Raw genomic sequence first — 23,905 nt, 5'->3', positions numbered from 1 at the left:
AGCAACATCCTCTCTCTGAATGTGTGCAATAAGTATTTGATGGTTTGGAATTGTTCCTCCTCTTTAGCCATTTGGCCACAATCAGTCCCAGCAGGACATCCTGCAGGAGAACACCATCCTCAAAGCTACCGACCTCCAGTTCCCTGTGAAGCCAGTTTCCAGCAATGAAGCTAAGGTTGGTTGGAATTAGTGGTGTCACTTCCTCATAGTAAATACTTTTATTTTGTGGTGTAACTTAGAAAAGGTTTAATCAGGTGACATTAATCAGAGGACAATGGTAGTACTTAATTTTGTTATATTGTAGTGTGGAATGCTAGAGAAGGTTGGCTGAAGTGAAATTACTCAAAGAACAATGGTAGGAATGAAAACTCTAACCTTATGGCAGATTTCTGCTTTTGAAGTGGAGTGTAACCGTATTTTTCGGACTATAAGGCGCATTTAAAAATGCTTTAATTTTCTCAAAAATCGACAGTGCGCCTTATAACCCGGTGCGCCTAATGTACGACATAATTCTGGTTGTGCTTACTGACCTCGAAGCTATTTTATTTGGTACATGGTGTAATGTTAAGTGTGACCAGTAGATGGCAGTCATACATAAGAGATACGTGTAGACTGCAAGATGAAGGCAATAAACAACACCAAAACTTTAAGTGTTCCATTGAGAATATAGAACATTACACACGGCGCTCAAAAATCTGTCAAAATGTTTTTGGTACAACTTCGGTAAGCTATGAAGCCACACTGCTTGATGGATTGTCGGCCCATTAAACATAGGAGTATTATTATGGTGTGTGTATAAGGACTGCAAAATGGCACCTATTAGCAAACATTATCTGCCGTTTTGTTTCGCAATATTATGCAAAACCAACTTTTCTTACCTGCTGATCTGTATTTGGGATCTGCAGAAGTACTGAAAATGTTTGCGCGTCCGCCTTTGTGGTTGATAATCTTCTTTTTCTCTATCTTCTTGTTATGTGACATTCATCCTCCACTGTTGCCATTTCTAATATAAAGTATTGTAAAGTTCTTACTTATATCTGTCAGTAAACTCACCACGAAAGCACTAAAACATACCGGTGTAGTGAGTTTACATTATTCACCCAAGGAACTTTAGTTATTAGAGAGTTCTGGTCGGGACACATTTCGGGCGTTGTTGTTGCACTAGTGAGCCACGGATGAGGAGATGCTGCTCTGTTATTGATTGAAGTAAAGTCTGAATGTCATTAAAACAGTTAGCGCCATCTTTTGACACTTCTTCCACTCCCGCCCTTGCACGCTACACCGCTACAACAAAGATGACGGGGAGAAGACGCTGTCCAAGTGGAGGCACGTAAATAAGAGCGCCCACAAAACGGTGCATCCTGAAGAGACTGTCAGAAAGTGACTTGAAGATGATGTGTAAAACATCATCTATGCAACATTTTGAGCAAAGAACCACCATTACATGTTATGTAGACCACAAGGAAGTGTTTTACTTTTAGAAAATAATCATAATAATATGACTCCTTTAGTGCGCCTTATAATCCGGTGCGCCCTATGGTCCGGAAAACACGGTAAATACTTTTATTTTGTAGTGTGAATTAGAAAAGGCTTAATCAGGTGACACTAGTCAGAGGACAATGGTAGGTAGGTATGAAGTACTTATGTTTTTTATTTTGTAGTGTAGAATGCTAGAGAAGGTTTAAAATTACTCAAAGAAGAATAGAATGAAAACTTTAACTTTATGGTAGATTTCTGCTTTTGAAGTGGAGTGTTAACTAGTTTTTTTTGACAACACCTAGTGGTCACGATAATTCATTAAATTAGAGGCATTAGGCCAGATGTTGAATGATGTGGACACATTTGTATACTGGATACTTTGCATAAGTAAGTTATATGCAACTATAATTATTTAATACGTGTTTCTTTTTTTGTAATTTGTAATCTATTTATTTATTTATATATATTTATTTATTTTATATATATATTTATTTTATATATATTTTTATATTTATTTATTTATTTATATATTATTGCTTTTTTATCCTGCACTACCATGAGCTTATGTAACGAAATGTCGTTCTTATGTGTTCAAATTTGAATGACAATAAAAAGGAAGTCTAAGTCTATTGACAAATGTTGTATTTTAGACTGCAGGACTGCTTTGATTCGGAGCTTAAATCATCCGATACTGTTTTTTTTTTTTTGCTGATATTGGACTGATGTCAATATCGAGACACCTTTACTTGGAATCACATCCAAAAACATTCACTATTTCAGAAGTTTGAAAGTAGAAACTCTTGTCCTTCCCCTTCCCTTCCAGGCCTTTATAAGGCGCTGCCTGGCATACAGGAAGGAGGACCGGAGTGACGTTCACCAGATGGGAAGTGACCCCTACCTGCTCCCTCACATACGGAGGTCAAGCTCCTCGGGGAATCTTCAGATGAATGCAGCTGCCTCAGGACCGGCGTCCTCCAGCATCATCTCATACTGACAGCCTGATACTGTGACACCAAGTGGCCCTCCACACATGGCGAGCGGGTGGACAACATCTCACCTGCCTGGCCTCTTATGACACAAGCAGTTGATGGACAGAGAAGGGATATTTTTTTTTCTAAAAAAAAAAAAAAAAGGACACTTTGAGGAGCCGATAAAAGCACTGAAACTGACTCCGTACTTTGAAGAAAATGTGACTGGACATTGTTCAAAGGTTGCAGAGCTTTGAAGAGCCAGAGTTCCAATATCACGACTGAGCTGCTAGAAAATAATTTACTGTATGGAGGACAGTCATCAAGTAGAATATAAAGATCTTGCTGTTGATTCGGTTTTTCCTTCCCGTTCATGTTAGGCTTTTTCAAGTTATTTGTTACCTTTTGAATGTAATGTGTAGCATACTAGGGGCATCTAGTGTCATGTAAGCTGCAGGGGAAGTGCACAGTGCTTCTGTCTCATGCACAAAGTAACCAAATGTAGAGTGATGGCATCAAATCCTATGCAGGAATATTAATACCGTTGGAAAGTAGAGTCTGTGCAGGTCGGTCTTTGGAATTTTGAAACGCAGCAGTAACCTGTACAAAGCATCCACACGCTTTTTTCAGTGGATTCGTTTTGCTGCTTTTTCTCGCTCTTATTTTTTCAAGGGCAGTATATTTCACTTCGGGTACAAATTGTATAGTGTCGATTAAGAGTGAATAATAAATGACAGGAATTGTCCCCTCCTCCCACCAAGTGAACTAATTAGTGCCGCCTTGTTCATTTCCAGCAGGGGTGCCCACACTTCTTTCAAATGACCATGTCGAGGTGAGCTACCTCATTTTCGTATCTATCTATATATATACCCTGTATATATATCTATATATATATATATATATATATATATATATATATATATATATAGATATATAGATATAGATATATGTCTATAGATATAGATATATGGCTATAGATATATATATACTTTAATTAATTAATTAGGGGTGTAACGGTACGTGTATTTGTATTGAACCGTTTCGGTACGGGGGTTGGGTTCGGAGGTGTACCGAACGAGTTTCCACACGATCATATAGCCGCCTAAGCTAAAGTCTTAACAAGCTGCTCCGCTTCGTTCTGCCTCTGTCTCTGTCAGTACTCAGCAGCACCCAGCATTGTCCCACCCACACAACCATCTGATTGGTTACACACAGCGGTAACAGCCAATCAGCAGTGCGTATTCAGAGCGCATGGTGTCCGTGCTCCAGGTCATGATGAGCAGGTAGGCGTTAGCAGGTAAGCATCAGGCTGCGGACTCTCCCCAAATTATAATAAACACCTCACAGTCAACTACTAGTAACATCACTATGAGCCCATTGCCGTTCTAGAAACAAACGGCAGCTCAGCTCGCTCGCAGTCCTGGCTTGATGTGAAGGCTAATTAGCTTTTAGCGTAACATTATCTCATTTTGCTGTGTATGTGTGTGCACATGTGTGTGTGTGTTACGGACAGCAAAGCCCTGTCTGTCTGTTATTTCACTTTACCTTTTTCTGTGTTGATTGAGCTGTGTTGAAGCAGCAAAAAAGGACATGTTAAATGAAGAGTTTCTGTCTCTGATAGTTGATATAACAATGTAACTGCATCATTAAGACTACATGAACTCCATGGTGTTCAAGGGTGAATAGTCTCTCCTATTGCTATTGTACTATTTTTTTCAGCTATAGTTAAATTAATCATTAGTAATGAAGCAGCCTAGTTTTGAATGGCAGGGTCCCTGCTATCACATGTTGATAAAAATATAACATTTACATATTAAAAATCAACTACAGGCTTCCCAAATACTGTAATAAATTAAGCATGATGAGTTGACTTGAAACTGTTTAATGTTGCACTTTTTATATGTAGGAGAAAAGTTTTGTCATTTAATTTAATCTGAGCAACAACTTGAGGCAGTTTAATGTTGATTAACGTGGGCAGAATTATTATAGTGTTCCCAATCTTAAAAGGATAAAGCCATTGTTTACAAAATGTATATTTTGTTGTTTTCTTACTGTACCGAAAATGAACCGAACCGTGACCTCTAAACCGAGGTACGTACCGAACCATTACACCCCTAATATATATATATATATATATATATATATATATATATATATATATATATATATATATATATATATATATATATATATATATATATATTTATGTAGAAAATGGATGGATGGATATATATACATATACACACACACACACACACACACACTACCGTTCAAAAGTTTGGGGTCACATCGAAATGTCCTTAGTTTTGAAGGAAAAGCACTGTACTTTTCAATGAAGATAACTTTAAACTAGTCTTAACTTTAAAGAAATACACTCTATACATTGCTAATGTGGTAAATGACTATTCTAGCTGCAAATGTCTGGTTTTTGGTGCAATATCTACATAGGTGTATAGAGACCCATTTCCAGCAACCATCACGCCAGTGTTCTAATGGTACAATGTGTTTGCTCATTGGCTCAGAAGGCTAATTGATGATTAGAAAACCCTTGTGCAATCATGTTCACACATCTGAAAACAGTTTAGCTCGTTACAGAAGCTACAAAACTGACCTTCCTTTGAGCAGATTGAGTTTCTGGAGCATCACATTTGTGGGGTCAATTAAACGCTCAAAATGGCCAGAAAAAGAGAACTTTCATCTGAAACTTGACAGTCTATTCTTGTTCTTAGAAATGAAGGCTATTCCACAAAATTGTTTGGGTGACCCCAAACTTTTGAAAGGTAGTGTATATATATATCTCGTTAAAGTACCAATGATTGTCACACACTAGATGTGGCAAAATTATTCTCTGCATTTTATATCTTCATATATTATATATCTTCATATATATATATATATATATAAAACATATTTATTTATGAAACAGACGTTTTTTGTTAAGTTAAAAGTGTTTAATGATAATACAAGCATGTTTAACGCAGATTCCTTTCTTTCACGAAGACAAGAATATAAGTTGGTATATTTCCTGATTCTGATGACTTGAATCGACTGGAATCGGACAAGATTCACAGGAGTGCTGATGACTTCCACATGATTGATTGAGACTTTTATTAGTAGATTGCACAGTACAGTACATATTCCGTACAATTGACCACTAAATGGTAACACCCGAATACATTTTTCATCTTGTTTAAGTCAGGGTCCACTTAAATCAGTTCATGGTACAAATACTACATTTTCGAATTCACATTGTGTAGGACAAAAAAGGGCCTCCTTTCTGTCCAGTACCACATAAAAGTGGTTGGTTTCTGGCATCTTATTTGTCCAGTTTCCATACTCCTTTTTATACACTTTACTAGAAATCAGAGGTGTGGACTCGAGTCACATGACTTGGACTCGAGTCAGACTCGAGTCATGAATTTGATGACTTTAGACTCGACTTGACAAAATGTAAAGAGACTTGCAACTCGACTTAGACTTTAACATCAATGACTTGTGACTTCACTTGGACTTGAGCCTTTTGACTTGACATGACTTGCTACTTTCCCCAAAACCTAAAGTTTAAAAAGTTATTTGGGAGCGCTCCGTAGCTTTCATTTTGTACGTGTCTGTCTATCAGCGTGTGTGCTGCGTGTCAACGTGTGTGCTCTCAGTACAACAGCCAATCAAATTAGATCTACATTGTTTTCATCACACAGCATTCAGCCAATCAAATTGCAGGACAACCAATGACCAAGAGTTGTCAAACAACGCGCCAGTGAGAAAGATTTATACCAAAGTTGGTTTCGTTCGGGTATAAAAACTACGACTTGGTCAACAAAAAACGAATTGCCGTATGCAAATCACGCAGTTCGAATATTACAGACGGAGACGCAACAACTTCCAACTTCGTTCGACATTTGAAGTTGCACAAAGAAGGGTAAGTTTTGAATGTAAGCTAACGTTTATTTGCTAAGTAACATGACTTTTATTTGCTGTGTAGTTAAATCAGTGAGGCTGTAAACTCACTGCTAACGTCATAACCATAGACATCTTATAAGTAGACGCAGCATCGAGCGCTACTGCTTACTGGCGCAGACGAGACGCGGGGCCGCCATCTTGGAGTGGTGATCCGCTCCACTCAGTGCAATTCATTTGGCAGGAGCAATGAACTGTCAGCGCATTTAATTCATTTTACCTCACTGAATACCACTCATTTTCACGCGCTTTTTTGTCATACGCGTAGCTGTGATAACGGACACATGTTTTATTATTCATAGTTTGCTTAACAGTAATAGAATATTCTTATATGCTATAAGTGACCAGACGTCCGAGATCAAAACTGGGAATATAAGCCCAGGGAAGGGGGAAAAAAACGGTCAGCTATTTTTAAGTTGAAGAAACAATATAATTACGTTATATATACATGCGTATATCCTACATAAACAATGTATGAATACATTAGATATCTATATATCTTATAGACCGTATCTCTGTTGCTGCAGCAGCAGAGAGTTTATTCTGTCTTGACACTTTGTATTGATATTTTGTATTACATTCTTCCCTTAAATGATAATGTTTACAGTGATTGTTATATATGTATTTTTTATGTATGTCGCTTTGGATAAAAGCGTCTGCCAAATACTTAAACATATATAAACACCTGAAAGTCTTTATATCAGCTAAAACCACCAATCTGTTTCATTGGATTCAGAATAAAACCAAATGCTGTCTTACCCAACAATGTTAGTATTTGAATATTGTTACTTGAAGACTTATTCCTGGTTACAATTATACTGATAAGAAAGTATTGTCTTATATTTTGCCTAAAATGAGAATGCATCATAATCAGTGGCGGCTGGTGAATTTTGTTTTAGGTGGGGCTGAAAGTTTGTAAACCAAACCCCTGTAGGGGCGTCCTCCTCCCCCAGAAGATTTGTTTGTGATTTTCACATACAAATATTGAAGATCTTTGCTCCTTCTTAACTCTGTGGTAATGTTATTTTCATAAAATACAACCAAAAGTACATTAATGTTAAATCTTACTTGTGAAAAGTAATCCCCCGATTCCTATTTTCAACAGTCCGCTCATTTGAGCAGGAAAACGCTGAACACCAACAACATCTTTGTTTTCTACCTGTCAACTGTCAGTTTAGGCTGCTCGCCGGCTCCTCATCACCACTTCAAGATGCAATTTGCTCGCGTCACAGCAACCAATACTGCGTCTACTTATAAGATGTCTATGGTTATAACATCATTTCAAACACAGCAATATGTTGCGTCCACTGCAGTTTGCTTCCTTATTCATACTTTTTGTCAAGTGATTTTTTTAAGCAGGGTTGCATGAGGTACCTACACATAACGTTACGTTAATCAATGTATCGCACACAGTAACATAACGTTAGATGGCGGTCAGCAGCACCGCATATTTTAGCCACCTACAAAAAGACAAACATAGTCAAATAAAGGTCAGTTAAAATGTATACTATATTAAGAATATGTGTACATATTGCATAGGGCCCTGACATCTAAAAAGTACAACTCTGTTCATTGTTATGTTCATGTATTTGTTATGTTTTTCATGTGTACGCACACATAAACACACATACAGTATGAGATGAGATCAATGAGATAAGGTAAGAACAGAATAGAAACTGCTGTGGAACTAGTTACAATGCAATATGCCATGGAAATACAATGTTAACACTTTTGTACAAATAAGTACAGTTGCACTTGTTTTTGCAAATTGGTTTATTCTGTAAAGGAATGAGTTAAATGTTTAAAATTGTTTAAACTATTAAAATGACTGGTTAATAGTGCTATTATTAATTGCAATGTCAGTACTATTTTTTTCCTGCTATTTAAAATGCACTTGTTTTAATAAATAAATACAGCGGTTTAAAAGCATACACAATCTGTGTAAAAATATTAGTCTGTGGTTAAAAGGACTTGAAAGGACTCGAAACTCAAAATGCAGGACTTGTGACTTGACTTGAGACTTTCCAGTCTTGACTTTGGACTTGACTCGGGACTTGCCTGTCTTGACTCGGGACTTGACTCGAGACTTGAGGGCAAAGACTTGAGACTTACTTGTGACTTGCAAAGCAATGACTTGGTCTCACCTCTGCTAGAAATACATTGACGGCAAACTCCGTAGCTTGCTAGCTTTCTGAGACTCTTATTTTGTCAGCGCAGGCAGGATGGAGCAGTGCTTTTATTGTGAAGACAGGAACTGTGCGATTTTTCCTTAGGTGTTTGACAGCAGGGTGTTTGTTGAAATAAAACGTGTTTCTCGCCTTCCTGTCGGCCGTTATTTGCTTAATCCTACTCTCGTTGCTGCCAGCGTCATCTCACAAGATCCCCGGGTGCCGTCATAGTGAAGATTTGTAGGTGTATTTATTTAAAGCCTGGCTGGCGATGGACATAATGATACACAACCCCTCCGGATGATGTATTGTAGGACTATACTGACACCCTGTGGCTTTGAGTGGTACTACATTAGTATACAAAGGAGGTGACGCAACATCTTTAATATCTCACTTTACAATTGTTTTAACGAAATCAAAAAACATTACAAAAAATGTTTTACTTTCCAGCAAGTAGTCCCACATACTAATAGTAACCTGACCACAACCCTTCCATAACGTTCTCTGCATGATGAAACTAGCAGGCTACACACAACATGATACTCTCTGGGTCACCGCTGGTCATCCACCACGCCGTTTGACCCCAAATCCTTGGTTTGGACAGCAGACGAGGGAACGGTTTCATCTATTGTGAGAGATGTAGTAAGAAAATGGTGGCGTGAAGGCAGAGTGGATGCGGAGGCTGGGAGAAGACCTGAGGTACAACACCAACATTTACAATGTTTACAAGAATGGTCAAGTCTTATTGTCGGAGTGATATTAATTCAACGATATGTTGAGTGCAACAAACATTTGATTATTTTACTTATTCTCTTACTTTTACAAGTGAAGAGAATAAGGCCGACAGGTTATTATTTAAAGTCATTCTGGCCACTTACAGGGGCGTAGTACCAAATTCTGGGCCCTCATCCAAGTATGTTTGTTTTATGCTAATATTAATTATGACATGAGACCAGCTTTTTTTAAAACATGTAAAAACCTAATTATGTTTGAAAGGTGGTTAACATTCATAGACTAACTCTCAATGTATGTTTCATATAATTGTTTTTTTATGAATGGAAACTGAAAAACAAAACTTTTTTTTATTTGATTTGAAAATACACACACACACAAATAAAAGGTTTTTATTTTTTGTTGTTGAAAATCAATAATATACAGTACAGGCCAAAAGTTTGGACACACCTTCTCATTCAATCTTTATTTTCATGACTATTTACATTGCAGATTGTCACATCAAAACTATGAATGAACACGTGGAGTTATGAAATTAACAAAAAAAAGATGCAATAACATGTTTTATATTTGAGTTTCTTCAAGATAGCCACCCCTTGGCTCTGATTACTGCTTTGCACACTCTTGGCATTCTCTCCATGAGCTTCAAGCACACCTGTGAAGTGAAAACCATTTTGTTTGAAGCTCATGGAGAGAATGCCAAGAGTGTGCAAAGCAGTAATCAGAGCAAAGGGTGGCTATTTTGAAGAAACTCGAATACAAAACATGTTTTTTTGTTAAGTACATAACTCCACATGTGTTCATTCATAGTTTTGATGTGACAATCTACAATGTAAATAGTCATGAAAATAAAGATTGAATGAGAAGGTGTGTCCAAACGTTTGGCCTCTACTGTGTGTGTAATGATAACATGAAATACAAAAGAAAGCAGATAAATGGAGGGGAAGAAAGAGAAGCGACCTGTATTAACCTTGTACAAAGCCCGTTTCCATATGAGTTGGGAAATTGTGTTAGATGTAAATATAAACGGAATACAATGATTTGCAAATCCTTTTCAACCCATATTCAATTGAATATGCTACAAAGTCAACATATTTGATGTTCAAACTCATAAACTTAATTTTTTTTTTGCAAATAATAATTAACTTTGAATTTCATGGCTGCAACACGTGCCAAAGTAGTTGGGAAAGGGCATGTTCACCACTGTGTTACATGGCCTTTCCTTTTAACAACACTCAGTAAACGTTTGGGAACTGAGGAGACACATTTTTTAAGCTTCTCAGGTGGAATTCTTTCCCATTCTTGCTTGATGTACAGCTTAAGTTGTTCAACAGTCCGGGGGTCTCCGTTGTGGTATTTTAGGCTTCATAATGCGCCACACATTTTCAATGGGAGACAGGTCTGGACTACAGGCAGGCCAGTCTAGTACCCGCACTCTTTTACTATGAAGCCACGTTAATGTAACACGTGGCTTGGCATTGTCTTGCTGAAATAAGCAGGGGCGTCCATGGTAACGTTGCTTGGATGGCAACATATGTTGATCCAAAACCTGTATGTACCTTTCAGCATTAATGGCGCCTTCACAGATGTGTAAGTTACCCATGTCTTGGGCACTAATACACCCCCATACCATCACAGATGCTGCCTTTTACACTTTGCGCCTAGAACAATCCGGATGGTTCTTTTCCTCTTTGGTCCGGAGGACACGACGTCCACATTTTCCAAAAACAATTTGAAATGTGGACTCGTCAGACCACGGAACACTTTTCCACTTTGTATCAGTCCATCTTAGATGAGCTCAGGCCCAGCAGAGCCGACAGCGTTTCTGGGTGTTGTTGATAAACGGTTTTCGCCTTGCATAGGAGAGTTTTAACTTGCACTTACAGATGTAGCGACCAACTGTAAGATTAAAGATTAAAGATTAAAGTACCAATGATTGTCACACACACACTAGATGTGGTGAAATTTGTCCTCTGCATTTGTCCCATCCTCTTGGGGAGCAGTGGGCAGCAGCGGCGCCGCGCCCGGGAATCATTTTGGTGATTTAACCCCCAACTCCAACCCTTTGTTGCTGAGTGCCAAGCAGGGAGGTTATGGGTCCCATTTTTATAGTCTTTGGTATGACTCGGCTGGGATTTGAACTCCAACCTACCGATCTCAGGGCGGACACTCTAAAGTTACTGACAGTGGGTTTCTGAAGTGTTCCTGAGCCCATGTGGTGATATCCTTTACACACTGATGTCGCTTGTTGATGCAGTACAGCCTGAGGGATCGAAGGTCACGGGCTTAGCTGCTTACGTGCAGTGATTTCTCCAGATTTTCTGAACCCTTTGATGATATTACGGAGCGTAGATGGTGAAATCCCTAAATTCCTTGCATTAGCTGGTTGAGAAAGGTTTTTCTTAAACTGTTCAACAATTTGCTCACGCATTTGTTGACAAAGTGGTGACCCTCGCCCCATCCTTGTTTGTGAATGACTGAGCATTTCATGGAATCTACTTTCATACCCAATCATGGCACCCACCTGTTCCCAATTTGCCTGCTCACCTGTGGGATGTTCCAAATAAGTGTTTGATGAGCATTCCTCAACTTTATCAGTATTTATTGCCACCTTTCCCAACTTCTTTGTCACGTGTTGCTGGCATCAAATTCTAAAGTTAATGATTATTTGAAAAAAAAAAAAGTTTATCAGTTTGAACATCAAATATGTTGTCTTTGTAGCATATTCAACTGAATATGGGTTGAAAAGGATTTGCAAATCATTGTATTCTGTTTATATTTACATCTAACACAATTTCCCAACTCATATGGAAACGGGGTTTGTAGATTGTTAAAGTAACAAACTATTCCTAGAAAAGGGGATCTAAAGTCACCCTGGTCTAGGAGGTGGGTGTTAAAGCTAAAAACAGCAGCTCCAACATACCGACCTTGTGTGGCAGCAGGATGGACTGAAGGTGGTCCGACGCCCTGCGAGGAGGTCGGGGGGTCGACATGGACGGCTGCATCTAGGACAGAGCTGCCATGTTAGCATGGCCACGACTGAGCGACGAGGGCGGGCGCACCTGTCTTGATGCTGATCAGATCCGAAGACGCGCAGGCAGGGCCAGACTGCTCTAATCCAGCGCTGAGTGGCAGAGTTGGAAGGACGGCGGTGAGACCCACCTGGTAGGTGAGATGATTCTCTCAGTGAAACATACTTGGGGTCTTTAGAACACACGTCACATGGTCTTTAGAACACATGTCACATGGTCTTTAGAACACATGTCACATGGTCTTTAGAACACATGTCACATGGTCTTTAGAACACATGTCACATGGTCTTTAGAACACATGTCACATACCTGCCCAGAGGATGAGGAGTCAGGCACCCTGTGCAGGTATCCGTAGCCCATCCTACACCCTAAACTGGAGAGACAACAATCTGAGCTCATCAGTGACATCTGGTGAGGTTTCCATGGCGACCGGCATACCTGCCCGCTCCCCCCCAGTTGCCATTTGGGGTGATAAGCACCTCGCGGCAGTCGCCTGAGTTTGTGTTGTAGACATGGAGCGCCAGCTGCCTCCCTTCAGAGGCGTCAATGAGGATGAAGAGGTCCTCGCTCTGTTTGAAGACAAGACACTTTTAGGCTTCAACTTCCCCTCGGAGATGAATAAACGACTTCTGTTTCAAACATGACATTGGAAAAGAGTAGGAAAAAGCGATCTTAATATTTGTTTATCATTTGATAATAGGAAGAGACACAAACAAAGAATGTCATAATAGATGGCTTGTTCAGTGACAAAGAAGAAAAAATAGATGTGCTCAAATTTGGGCCGATACACTTTAAATCCCTCCGCTGCAACTATAAATAGTATCATTTGTTTACAAACCCCAAAAGCAGTGAAGTTGTCACGTTGTGTAAATGGTAAATAAAAACACATCCTTTTCAACTTATATTCAATTGAATAGACTGCAAAGACAAGATATTTAACGTTCCAACTGGAAAACTTTGTTATTTTTTGCAAATATTAGCTCATTTGGAATTTGATGCCTGCAACGTGTTTCAAAAAAAGCTGGCACAGGCGGCAAAAAAAGAGTGAGAAAGTTGAGGAATGCTCATCAAAGACTTATTTGGAACACCCCACAGGTGAACAGGCTAATTGGGAACAGGTGGGTGCCATGATTGGGTATAAAAGCAGCTTCCATGAAATGCTCAGTCATTCACAAACAAGGAGGGTCACCACTTTGTCAACAAATGCCTGAGCAAATTGTTTAAGAACAACCTTTCTCAAGCAGCTATTGCAAGGAATTTAGGGATTTCACCATCTACGCTCCGTAATATCATCAAGAGAATCTGGAGAAATGACTGCATGTAAGCGGCAAGGCTGAAAACCAACATTGAATGCCCGTGACCTTCGATCCCTCAGGCGGTACTACATCAAAAAGCGACATCAGTGTGAGGATATCACCACATGGGCTCAGGAACACCTCAGAAAACCACTGTCAGTAACTACAGTTAGTCACTACATCTGTAAGTGCAAGTTAAAACTCAACCATCCAAAGCCAAAGCCATTTATCAACAACACCCAGAAACGCCGCCGGATTCACTGGGCCCGAGCTCATCTAAGATGGACTGATGCAAAGTGGAAAAGTGTTCTGTGGTCTGACGAGTCCACATTTCAAATTGTTTTTCGAAACTGTGGACATCGTGTCCTCCGGAACAAAGAGGAAAATAACCATCCGGACTGTTCTAGGCACAAAGTGTAAAAGCCAGCATCTGTGATGGTATGGGGGTGTATTAGTGCCCAAGACATGGGTAACTTACACATCTGTGAAGGCGCCATTAATGCTGAAAGGTACATACAGGTTTTGGAGCAACATACGTTGCCATCCAAGCAACGTTAACATGGACGCCCCTGCTTATTTCAGCAAGACGATGCCAAGCCAGGTGTTAAAACAGCGTGGCTTCATATTAAAAGACTGCGGGTACTAGACTGGCCTGCCTGTAGTCCAGACGTTGAAAATGTGTGGTACAATATGAAGGCTAAAATATCCTAAGGGAGACTGTTGAACAACTTAAGCTGTACATCAAGCAAGAATGGGAAATAATTCCACTTCAAAAATGTGTCTCCTCAGTTCCAAAACCTTTACTGAGTGTTGTTAAAAGGAAAGGCCATGTAACACAGTGGTAAAAATGCCTTTTTTGCAGTGTGTTGCTGCCATTCAATTCTAAGTTAATGATTATTTGCAAAACAAATTAAGTTTCTCTGTGTGAACATGAAATATCTTGTCTTTGCAGTCTATTCAATTGAATATAAGTTGAAAAGGATTTGCAAATCATTGTATTCTTTTTATTTACCATTTACACAATGTGACAACTTCACTACTTTTGGCTTTTGTAATAGAGGAAACTAAGAAAATAATTCAAATATTGAATTGATATTGTTAGACCGCCATCACATGTATTATTTTGATAAATGTAGTCAGTCAATGATGTTACAACAAAAAGTAAACAGCTATTCAAAATAAATGAGCAAATAGATTAATAGTAGTTATGAGGAAAATAATACACCTGGAAAATGAGTCTTTGTAACCCTTTCTAAAAATGATTCTGTTATTATTTATATGCAAAATAATATATGGTGATATTCTCTATTTCAATAGCGCAATATATATCGCAATATTGATTTTAGGCAATATTGTTAATCTCTAGTTCAAATAAATAAGAAAACAAAAAATAGATATATTAAAATAATTAAAAATAATAGATAAATGCATAAAAATAGATTTAAAATAAATAGATTTAATTGTACTTTATATATACAGTAATAAAAATCATTGTTTAATGTAGAATTCAATGCAGGAAACAGACTAATAACTAATAATTTCATAATTTATTATTATTATTAACAGCTTGCCAGGAGCCTTAGGAAAAAAAAGCTAAAAAGACACAGCTTGTTAGTCTTTTTACTGATCATGTTAAACTCTTAGTTTTTATCCTGTTATGTATTGCTATTATTACTACTATCATTCTCAATAGTTCATGTTTTTATTCATGTATTATTTGTATCTCATTTTTACATGTAAATATGTTTTATATTATTTTTAGATGGCGTGAATTTGAGTTATTCTCCAGTGTGAAGGCCTCAAAGGTGACGTTTTCCCACAATCCTTAGCGCCGCGTGCAATGTCTTGTTACTCTCAATAACACTGTGTGTGCGTGTGTGTATGTAAGTGTGTGTGCATGTGTGTGTGTGTTTTCCTCTCTTCTTTTTGTTTACTGGTATAAAGCACTTAGTGTTGCAACTTGCCTGTGCATGAAAAGTGCTTTATAAATAAAGTTTGATTGGTTATATAATAATGCTAAATAAATGATATTCGATAGTATGGTTGTGGAACCAGTAAACATTCATATTTACAGTCCAAATGGCTACCTGTTCCAGGAAAGTGTCAGCACCTATAATGTAGTCATCATAGGCCTGTAGGCCAGCTATTGCTGCAGGAGAGTTTGGCGCCACCTCCTGGACACACACAAAACAATCAGTCAATTTTAAAGTTGGCATCATAGTCCAGGGGTGTCACACGTACGTCAGGTTTGATCCGGCCCGCGGGATGACTTTGCCAAGTAGAAAAATGAGCTGACATTTTTGAATGAAAGAAACCGCTGTTCTAAATGTGTCCACTAGATGTCGCAATAGCAATTCTTTGTATCTTTGTAGATGATGCTACATATGTACAAAATAAACCCCATGATGTTAGTACATCAGTCGAGGAAAATGAGCAAACTACATAAATAACATACTGTAATTAGATTTCTACATTATTTTTTTATCTTGATAGATTGAAAAGTAACACCAATGAGTTGACTGATGAACATTATCACATCATTTATTCAGAAAGTATAAATAAGGACAAATAAAGGTAGCATATTATTAACCGCAATGTTTATCATTGTAGTGTTATATGTTTATATTTGTAGTTTTATATGTTTATCATTGTAGTGTTATGTTTATATGTTTATCATTGTAGTGTTATATGTTTATCATTGTAGTGTTATATGTTTATCATTGTAGTGTTATATGTTTATCATTGTATTGTTATGTTTATCATTGTAGTGTTATATGTTTATAATTGTATTGTTATATGTTTATCATTGTATTGTTATATGTTTATCATTGTATTGTTATGTTTATCCTTGTAGTGTTATATGTTTATCATTGTATTGTTATATGTTTATCATTGTAGTGTTATATGTTTATCATTGTATTGTTATATGTTTATCATTGTATTGTTATATGTTTATCATTGTAGTGTTGTATGTTTATAGGCTTATCATTGTAGTGTTATGTTTATCATTGTAGTGTTATATGTTTATATGTTTATCATTGTAGTGTTATATGTTTTTATGTTTATCATTGTAGTGTTTATAATTGTAGTGTTACATGTTTGTATGTTTATTATTGTAGTGTTATATGTTTGTATGTTTATTATTGTAGTGTTATATGTTTATCATTGTAATGTTATGTTTATCATTATACATTTTGTCCACAAGCGATGCTGAGATCATTATCCATGCGTTCGTTACATCTCGTCTCGATTACTGTAACGTACTATTTTCGGGCCTCCCTATGTCTAGCATTAAAAGATTACAGATGGTACAAAATGCGGCTGCTAGACTTTTGACAAAAACAAGAAAGTTTGATCATATTACGCCTATACTGGCTCACTTGCACTGGCTTCCTGTGCACCTAAGATGCGACTTTAAGGTTTTACTACTTACGTATAAAATACTACACGGTCAAGCTCCTGCCTATCTTGACGATTGTATTGTACCATATGTCCCGGCAAGAAATCTGCGTTCAAAGAACTCCGGCTTATTAGTGATTCCCAGAGCCCAAAAAAAGTCTGCGGGCTATAGAGCGTTTTCTATTCGGGCTCCAATACTATGGAATGCCCTCCCGGTAAAAGTTAGAGATGCTACCTCAGTAGAAGCATTTAAGTCTCATCTTAAAACTCATTTGTATACTCTAGCCTTTAAATAGACTCCCTTTTTAGACCAGTTGATCTGCCGTTTCTTTTCTTTTCTTTTCTACTCTGCTCCGGGGTGGACCGCTAGCCTGTCCATCAGATGGGGACATCTCTACGCTGCTGACCCGTCTCCACTCGGGATGGTTCCCGCTGGCCCCACCATGGACTGGACTTTCGCTGATGTGTTGGACTTTCACAATATTATATCAGACCCACTCGACACCGAGGATGTCGTTGTGGCTTGTACAGCCCTTTGAGACACTAGTGATTTAGGGCTATATAAATAAACATTGATTGATTGATTGATTGATTATAGTGTTATATGGTTGTATGTTTATTATTGTAGTCGTGTTATATGTTTATCATTGTATTGTTATGTTTATCATTATAGTGTTATATGTTTATCATTGTATTGTTATATGTGTATCACTGTAGTGTTATATGTTTATCATTGTATTGTAATGTTTATCAGTGTATTGTAATGTTTATCAGTGTATTGTTATATGTTTATCATTGTATTGTTATATGTTTATCATTGTAGTGTTATATGTTTGTATGTTTATCATTGTATTGTTATTTGTTTATAGGTTTCTCATTGTAGTGATATATGTTTATATGTTTATCATTGTATATATGTTTATCATTGTAGTGTTATATGTTTAGCATTGTATTGTTATATGTTTATCATTAAAGTGTTATATGTTTATCATTGTATTGTTATATGTGTATCATTGTAGTGTTATATGTTTATCATTGTAGTGTTATATGTGTATCATTGTAGTGTTATATGTTTATCATTGTAGTGTTATATGTTTATCATTGTATTGTTATATGTTTATCATTGTAGTGTTATATGTTTATAGGTTTATCATTGTAGTGTTATGTTTATCATTGTAGTGTTATATGTTTATATGTTTTCATTGTAGTGTTATATGTTTTTATGTTTATCATTGTAGTGTTTATAATTGTAGTTTTATATGTTTGTATGTCTATTATTGTAGTGTTATATGTTTGTATGTTTATTATTGTAGTGTTATATGTTTATCATTGTAATGTTATGTTTATCATTATAGTGTTATATGGTTGTATGTTTATCATTGTAGTCGTGTTATATGTTTATCATTGTATTGTTATGTTTATCATTATAGTGTTATATGTTTATCATTGTATTGTTATATGTGTATCATTGTAGTGTTATATGTTTATCATTGTATTGTAATGTTTATCAGTGTATTGTAATGTTTATCAGTGTATTGTTATATGTTTATCATTGTAGTGTTATATGTTTGTATGTTTATCATTGTATTGTTATATGTTTATAGGTTTATCATTGTAGCGATATATGTTTATATGTTTATCATTGTATATATGTTTATCATTGTAGTGTTATATGTTTAGCATTGTATTGTTATATGTTTATCATTGAAGTGTTATATGTTAATCATTGTATTGTTATATGTGTATCATTGTAGTGTTATATGTTTATCATTGTAGTGTTATATGTGTATCATTGTAGTGTTATATGTTTATCATTGTATTGTTATGTTTATCATTGTAGTGTTATATGTTTATAATTGTATTGTTATATGTTTATCATTGTATTGTTATATGTTTATCATTGTAGTGTTATACGTTTATATATTTATCATTGTAGTGTTATAGGAGTGTAACATGGCTTAAAAGCAAGATGTCCCCTCGTGAGCATCATAGAGATGACATCAGGGCAATCCAGCTAGGATCCTCTAGTAACTCCTTTAAGGCAGTTAATATAAATAATATTCAGTGTTTGTTCTTATGTTTTTGAGTCAGCAAGGTACTTACTTAATACTTTTTGCACGGTAGATTTGTCTTTGCCACACAGTTTTGCTCACCAAGACATGCCAAACATTTTCTCTGGCTCCTTGGAAGCTGGAAAAGCGGATGGTGATGCCGAGCAGCCCGCTGCCCCCCCACACCTTGCTGGGGACCAGCGCCGTCTCCCTGACAGCCGAGGTCCTGATGCTGTACAGCAACATCTGGATGGGTCTCTCTGCGTTCCTCTCCAGCAATTCTGTCAGAGTGTTGCTGTCTTTGTTCTGTCACAACAACTTCTCAATCACATTTATATCAAAGGAGAGTGTAGTACAGTAGATCCCCGTTATTTGAATATGCAAAGGATATCCTGAAAGGGACAAGCAGTAGAAAGTGGATGGATCTACTGTTAACTGTATATAAGCACACCCACTTTGGATGCAAGTTGTAAACAAGTCCACTTACTAGCCTGGTGTCACCTACGGAGAGGATGAAATCAAAGAAGGGCTCCAGTCCTGCATGATAAGCTGGAGAATTCTTCTGGACCTGCAAAATATGCACAGAAGAATGATCTTAACACAATGACCTACTTGTCGAACTATTTGCCTTAAATATTAGACCGTTTGTCTGTTTTTAAACCTCTTCTTAACACATCTCTTTTCTTTGGCACGTTTTATATTGTTGATGTTATTGTTACTCCCATAGTATTTTATTTGGTTTTAGCCAAGTTTTTTATTGATTCTATTCTATTTGTTTTTATTGTTGTTCATTTTGGTTATTCTTTTTTATCAGCGTTTTTATAGCTCAGATGGATCTAATTGCCTTTGTTGTAGATGATGAGCCTTTTGTTAAATATTCCGTACAGCATTTGGTCCGCTGGTTACTTTTGGATTGATTTGGAAGTTGTTATTGTTTAAGGGCGGATAATGGCCCAGTGTTTCCCATAAACTGCCTAGATACCTGTGGCGGTGGGGGCGTGGCTATGGGCGTGGCTATGGGCGTGGTCAACATGATGTCATCGAGTAATTTGCATAATTTACTACAATGATATGATTTTCTCTAAAAAGGCTCAAAAAATGTACACTTACTAATTAATAATAACAGTTTTGTTTTAAACATCCATCCATACATCCATTTTACAATGTAATTACAACACTTTATGTACATATTTATATACAGATTTGAACAATAAGTTATTCACTGAAATATATGTATTAATTGTGGTTCTTACAAAAATATATGTTATAAAATCTAAAATCTAAAATGTCTCATAAAGCTCTGCCCCTTTAATTAGTGCATACTAAATAATTTAACTTTAGCCTACTACTACAACCATATTATTTACCAGCAACATAAAGTGAAACAGAGGCAGAGGTGTCCTGCCACAGTCAGTAACAAATAAACAGAAAACAGTAGTGGTGGTAGATAGACACAGAGCTTCATCAAACATCTGATCCACTGAACAAAGAGCTCCAAAAATCTTGAACTTTAGATTGCCATCAGTTTTACTCCCTACACTTAACCATGTGTTTCCTACTGCCAGCAGACTTTGCACCCTTTGTTATATACACATGTTGTGTTTCTAATATAAATACATTTAATAAAGTCAAATACAAATAAGGCAACAAGAGAAGTATCCTACACTTCTCTTTTGTAAAGTAAATATGAACAGCCGATATGGGCATTTACATCAACTATATGATTTGCCTGAGAAGCTGGAAAGGACAAAAAAAAAAAATTTTTTTTTTTTTTTTTTTAATTTTTAAAAAAAATTTGTGGCGGACGTAATTCTTTCGTGGCGGGCCGCCACAAATAAATGAATATGTGGGAAACACTGAGGGCCATGGTTATCTTTTACCTACATTTTTTAACTTGTGGTGATCCATCAGTCTTCCTGTTCCGTCTACCTCAGACCTGGGCAAAGTAAGGCCCGTTAATCTTTTCAATCTGGCGCACCGGATATTCCCAAATTATTTTTTTGATCTTTAAGTAGCTAGAAACTGTAGCTGAAATTATGATGTGCAGTGATGTTTTCTAATGACCGTAAGTATTTCAATGGTTGGAATATGTGCTTTTGCATGATATAATAGTTAATATGATAATCTAATTAGTTACTATGATCATCTAATTAGTTACTATGGTCATCGAATTAGTTACTATGGTCATCTAAGGAGTTACTATGGTCATCTAATGAGTTACTATGGTCATTGGATTAGTTACTATGGTCATCTAATTAGTTACTATGGTCATCTAATTAGTTACTATGGTAATGTAAGTCACAGCAGCTCAGACGAGGCACCAAGCAGTGAGGGTGGGGAGCGTTTCCACAGAGTGTTTCCAGAGCCTGAAATGTGGGTGTTAGGGACAGACGTGGAAGGAGATTTTTACAACAAAGTTCTAAAGCTTAGTGATATATCACATACATCAGATTGTAGGTGGGTTTATTTTTACCCTTCGCGTTCATATTTCGCTGTTTGTTGCATTTTTGTTACATTTCGCTTGATTGTAAAATATGTGGATGTAGAGGAGGTGTGACGTTCATATGTTGTCAATATTCAGTGTTTTATCCTTCATGGTTAATATTGTAAATCACACGTTATTTTCATGTACATTCTGGCTGTCCAATTCAGTAAAAAAATTAAAATTCCATTCCGTTTTTCAAGGCGGTCTGTCATAACGTTTTTAACTTTCAATCAGACATTATTGTGAGGTTTTGTATTAGTGTTCCTAAAAATAGATGCATCGGCCCCACAGACACATTTTTTTCTCTAAATTTGGCCCCCCGAGTCAAAATAATTGTACCCTGTAACCGTACGTCTGTCTTTAGACGGGTTGCACTGAAAACAACATTTTGTTGTAGTACTATTTAGGTGCAATGACAATAAAGTTCCATTCCATAATGTTTTTCTCAACATTTAAAGCCAAATATACTTATATTTAAAATAAAAACATTGCAGACTTCTTAAAATATTTGTCATGTTGTGATATGGTAAAATCATTTAAGTCCAATTTTTGGGTACCAATAAATATTTCATGCATACCGGTATTTAATGAGAATTGTTCCATGTAGTTTTTCTCCCAAGTGTGACTTTGGTAAATGTATTAAAACATATATAAAATAATAATAAAAAAAGGAAAACCTTAAACACTTTATTTTAATAAATTATGCCATTTTCTGGACTTAAATTTGTTTTTAAGGTTCAAATAAATCAAAAACCAGTTTCATTATGAATACATTTAGAGCTGTGTAAAAAAGAGCGGTGCAATAAAATGAAGTGTTGCATTCAAATGGAAAACTATGAAAAAGAGGAGTCAATAAATCATCATCATTATTATTAAATACATTCTAGCAAGACAAGTCACCACACCGGTTATTCTTGAAGCCTCTTCACTGATCAGTAAAAATCACGGCCTTCACTGACAGTAACGACAAACCTGATGTATTAGTTTACTTGCGTGAAAAAAAATGTCTTAAATATGTGACAAATTGTTGTAAAACGTGTTCACTTCGTTGAAGAGAAACGTTTTAAATAAAACATGCCCCGCCATTCCATGTAGTCAAGTGTTTACAAAAGTACGCCGCACTGATCCAGGTGTACTTGAACGCAACGCAATGCCGAGCTCTCGTCAACACAAAAAAGGATAAAAAAAAATATTATGAAGAAGAAACAGAAACCAAAAGGACAATATCTTTTTTTTGTTTCTATTGTCCTGCTTGAAGAAGTCATTTCACCACAAATTATCGCGCGTTTCTTCCTAGTGACAGCTGTCGCCGTTGAGTGAAGAACTTACTTTGAGGACATGGTAGCCTCCAGTTCCTCCTCCCGGCACCTGAATGCTGGCAGAGCCGCCCATGGCTGCCGAGGACTGGATTTAAAAGTTGGAGACAGTCGGTGAGATCATCACCAAACTAGGATTTCGCTTCCTGTTTGTCTGTCAAGCACTTCCGCCACACCGCTGGCCTGAAGAGTTAAGTGCACGGAATTAAGTGCACGGAGTTAAGTGCACTTAGTCAGAACTGAATCATACTCGACTTGGATGCCTTTCACAGGTAGGAGTGAAATAATACTTTTCATTGTATTGGGCTAAAATAACATTTAAAAAAAAAAAAAGATAATCTTCTAATTTTTATATGAAGCCAACGTTTTGTACATTAAATATATTAAAACCGATACAATGTAGGTCAACCAATATATGCTAAACTATCTAAACATAATATTGTGAGAGTCCAGTCCATTGTGGATCTAACACAGACCTGGGCATTCTACGGCCCGCGGGCCGGATGCCAATCATAAATTACAAAATACATTTAAAAAAGTATCTATGTCGAGTGTGCAATACAACGGTGCTGCTTTTGTTTCGAAAAGCGTTATTTGTATTACTTCCGTGTGGACGTATGCGCGTGTGCGATTGTGAGTGAATTGAACGGCGCAATCACAAATTACAAAATAAAGTTTAAAAAACATCTATGTCGTGCGCGCAATACAACTGTGCTGCTTTTATTTTGAAATGTGTTATTTATGGCCGTATGTCCGGGGGGAACCTGTGAGTGAAGGTGCATAGAGACAAGTGATGAGACGTTAAAAAAAGAAAAGTTGATGACGAATGCCGTGTTTTCAACAAGACATGGACTGGCAAGTATTTCTTTACATAAATTAAAGGTAAAGCCGTGTGCTTAATTTGTGGTACACAGCAGAATATCATTTGAATCGCCACTACACGATGAAACACGAGGGAAAATACCGTAATCTGTCTGATGAAGCGCGCGCAAGGGAGGCTGATGCGTTGATGGTAAAACTGCA

The 23,905-nt window shown here is 36.9% G+C and overlaps 2 protein-coding genes across 4 annotated transcripts in view; one reads left to right on the top strand and one right to left on the bottom strand.

The window, feature by feature from the left end:
* The window catches only part of LOC133664887 (serine/threonine-protein kinase tousled-like 1-B), a 35,611-nt gene extending 32,399 nt beyond the window's left edge, over positions 1-3,212 (top strand). For both annotated transcript variants that reach the window (XM_062069883.1, XM_062069882.1), the window contains 2 exons: positions 68-175; positions 2,303-3,212. In XM_062069883.1, the coding sequence (XP_061925867.1) occupies positions 68-175; positions 2,303-2,473 (279 nt within the window). In that variant the 3' untranslated portion in view covers positions 2,474-3,212. The remainder of the gene's footprint in view (positions 1-67; positions 176-2,302) is intronic.
* A 2,341-nt stretch (positions 3,213-5,553) lies between these two features.
* Positions 5,554-23,124, bottom strand: LOC133665385 (Golgi reassembly-stacking protein 2-like). 2 transcript variants are annotated; one of them, XM_062070672.1, is made up of 10 exons: positions 22,896-23,115; positions 19,569-19,649; positions 19,184-19,387; positions 15,719-15,805; positions 12,775-12,905; positions 12,646-12,709; positions 12,367-12,466; positions 12,232-12,309; positions 8,549-9,266; positions 5,554-5,797 (listed from the first exon to the last, which is right to left on the bottom strand). In XM_062070672.1, the coding sequence occupies exons 1-9, from the start codon at positions 22,956-22,958 to the stop codon at positions 9,124-9,126; spliced, it is 951 nt and encodes a 316-aa protein (XP_061926656.1). In that variant the 5' UTR covers positions 22,959-23,115; the 3' UTR covers positions 5,554-5,797; positions 8,549-9,123. The 2 variants fall into 2 exon arrangements, with proteins under 2 accessions (XP_061926656.1, XP_061926657.1); XM_062070673.1 differs by lacking the exons at positions 5,554-5,797; positions 8,549-9,266 and adding an exon at positions 9,825-9,959 and having other exon boundaries at positions 22,896-23,124.
* Between the last annotated feature and the right edge of the window lie 781 nt (positions 23,125-23,905).

This window comes from Entelurus aequoreus, linkage group LG14, assembly GCF_033978785.1.
Source record: "Entelurus aequoreus isolate RoL-2023_Sb linkage group LG14, RoL_Eaeq_v1.1, whole genome shotgun sequence".
NCBI classification, from domain to species: Eukaryota; Metazoa; Chordata; class Actinopteri; order Syngnathiformes; family Syngnathidae; genus Entelurus; species Entelurus aequoreus.
Note: the sequence above shows the minus strand (reverse complement) of the source record. Positions and strands in the feature narration are given on the sequence as shown.

Bases quoted from the DNA above. Each gene is read 5' to 3' on its own strand.
- LOC133665385 (XM_062070672.1), bottom strand. From the start codon at position 22,958: ATGGGCGGCTCTGCCAGCATTCAGGTGCCGGGAGGAGGAACTGGAGGC. The intron at 15,806-19,183 runs GTGAGCAAAACT...GTGTGTGTCCAG, and splicing joins AAAATGTTTGGCATGTCTTG to GAGGTGGCGCCAAACTCTCC. The intron at 12,710-12,774 runs GTATGCCGGTCG...TTGTCTCTCCAG, and splicing joins AACTGGGGGGGAGCGGGCAG to TTTAGGGTGTAGGATGGGCT.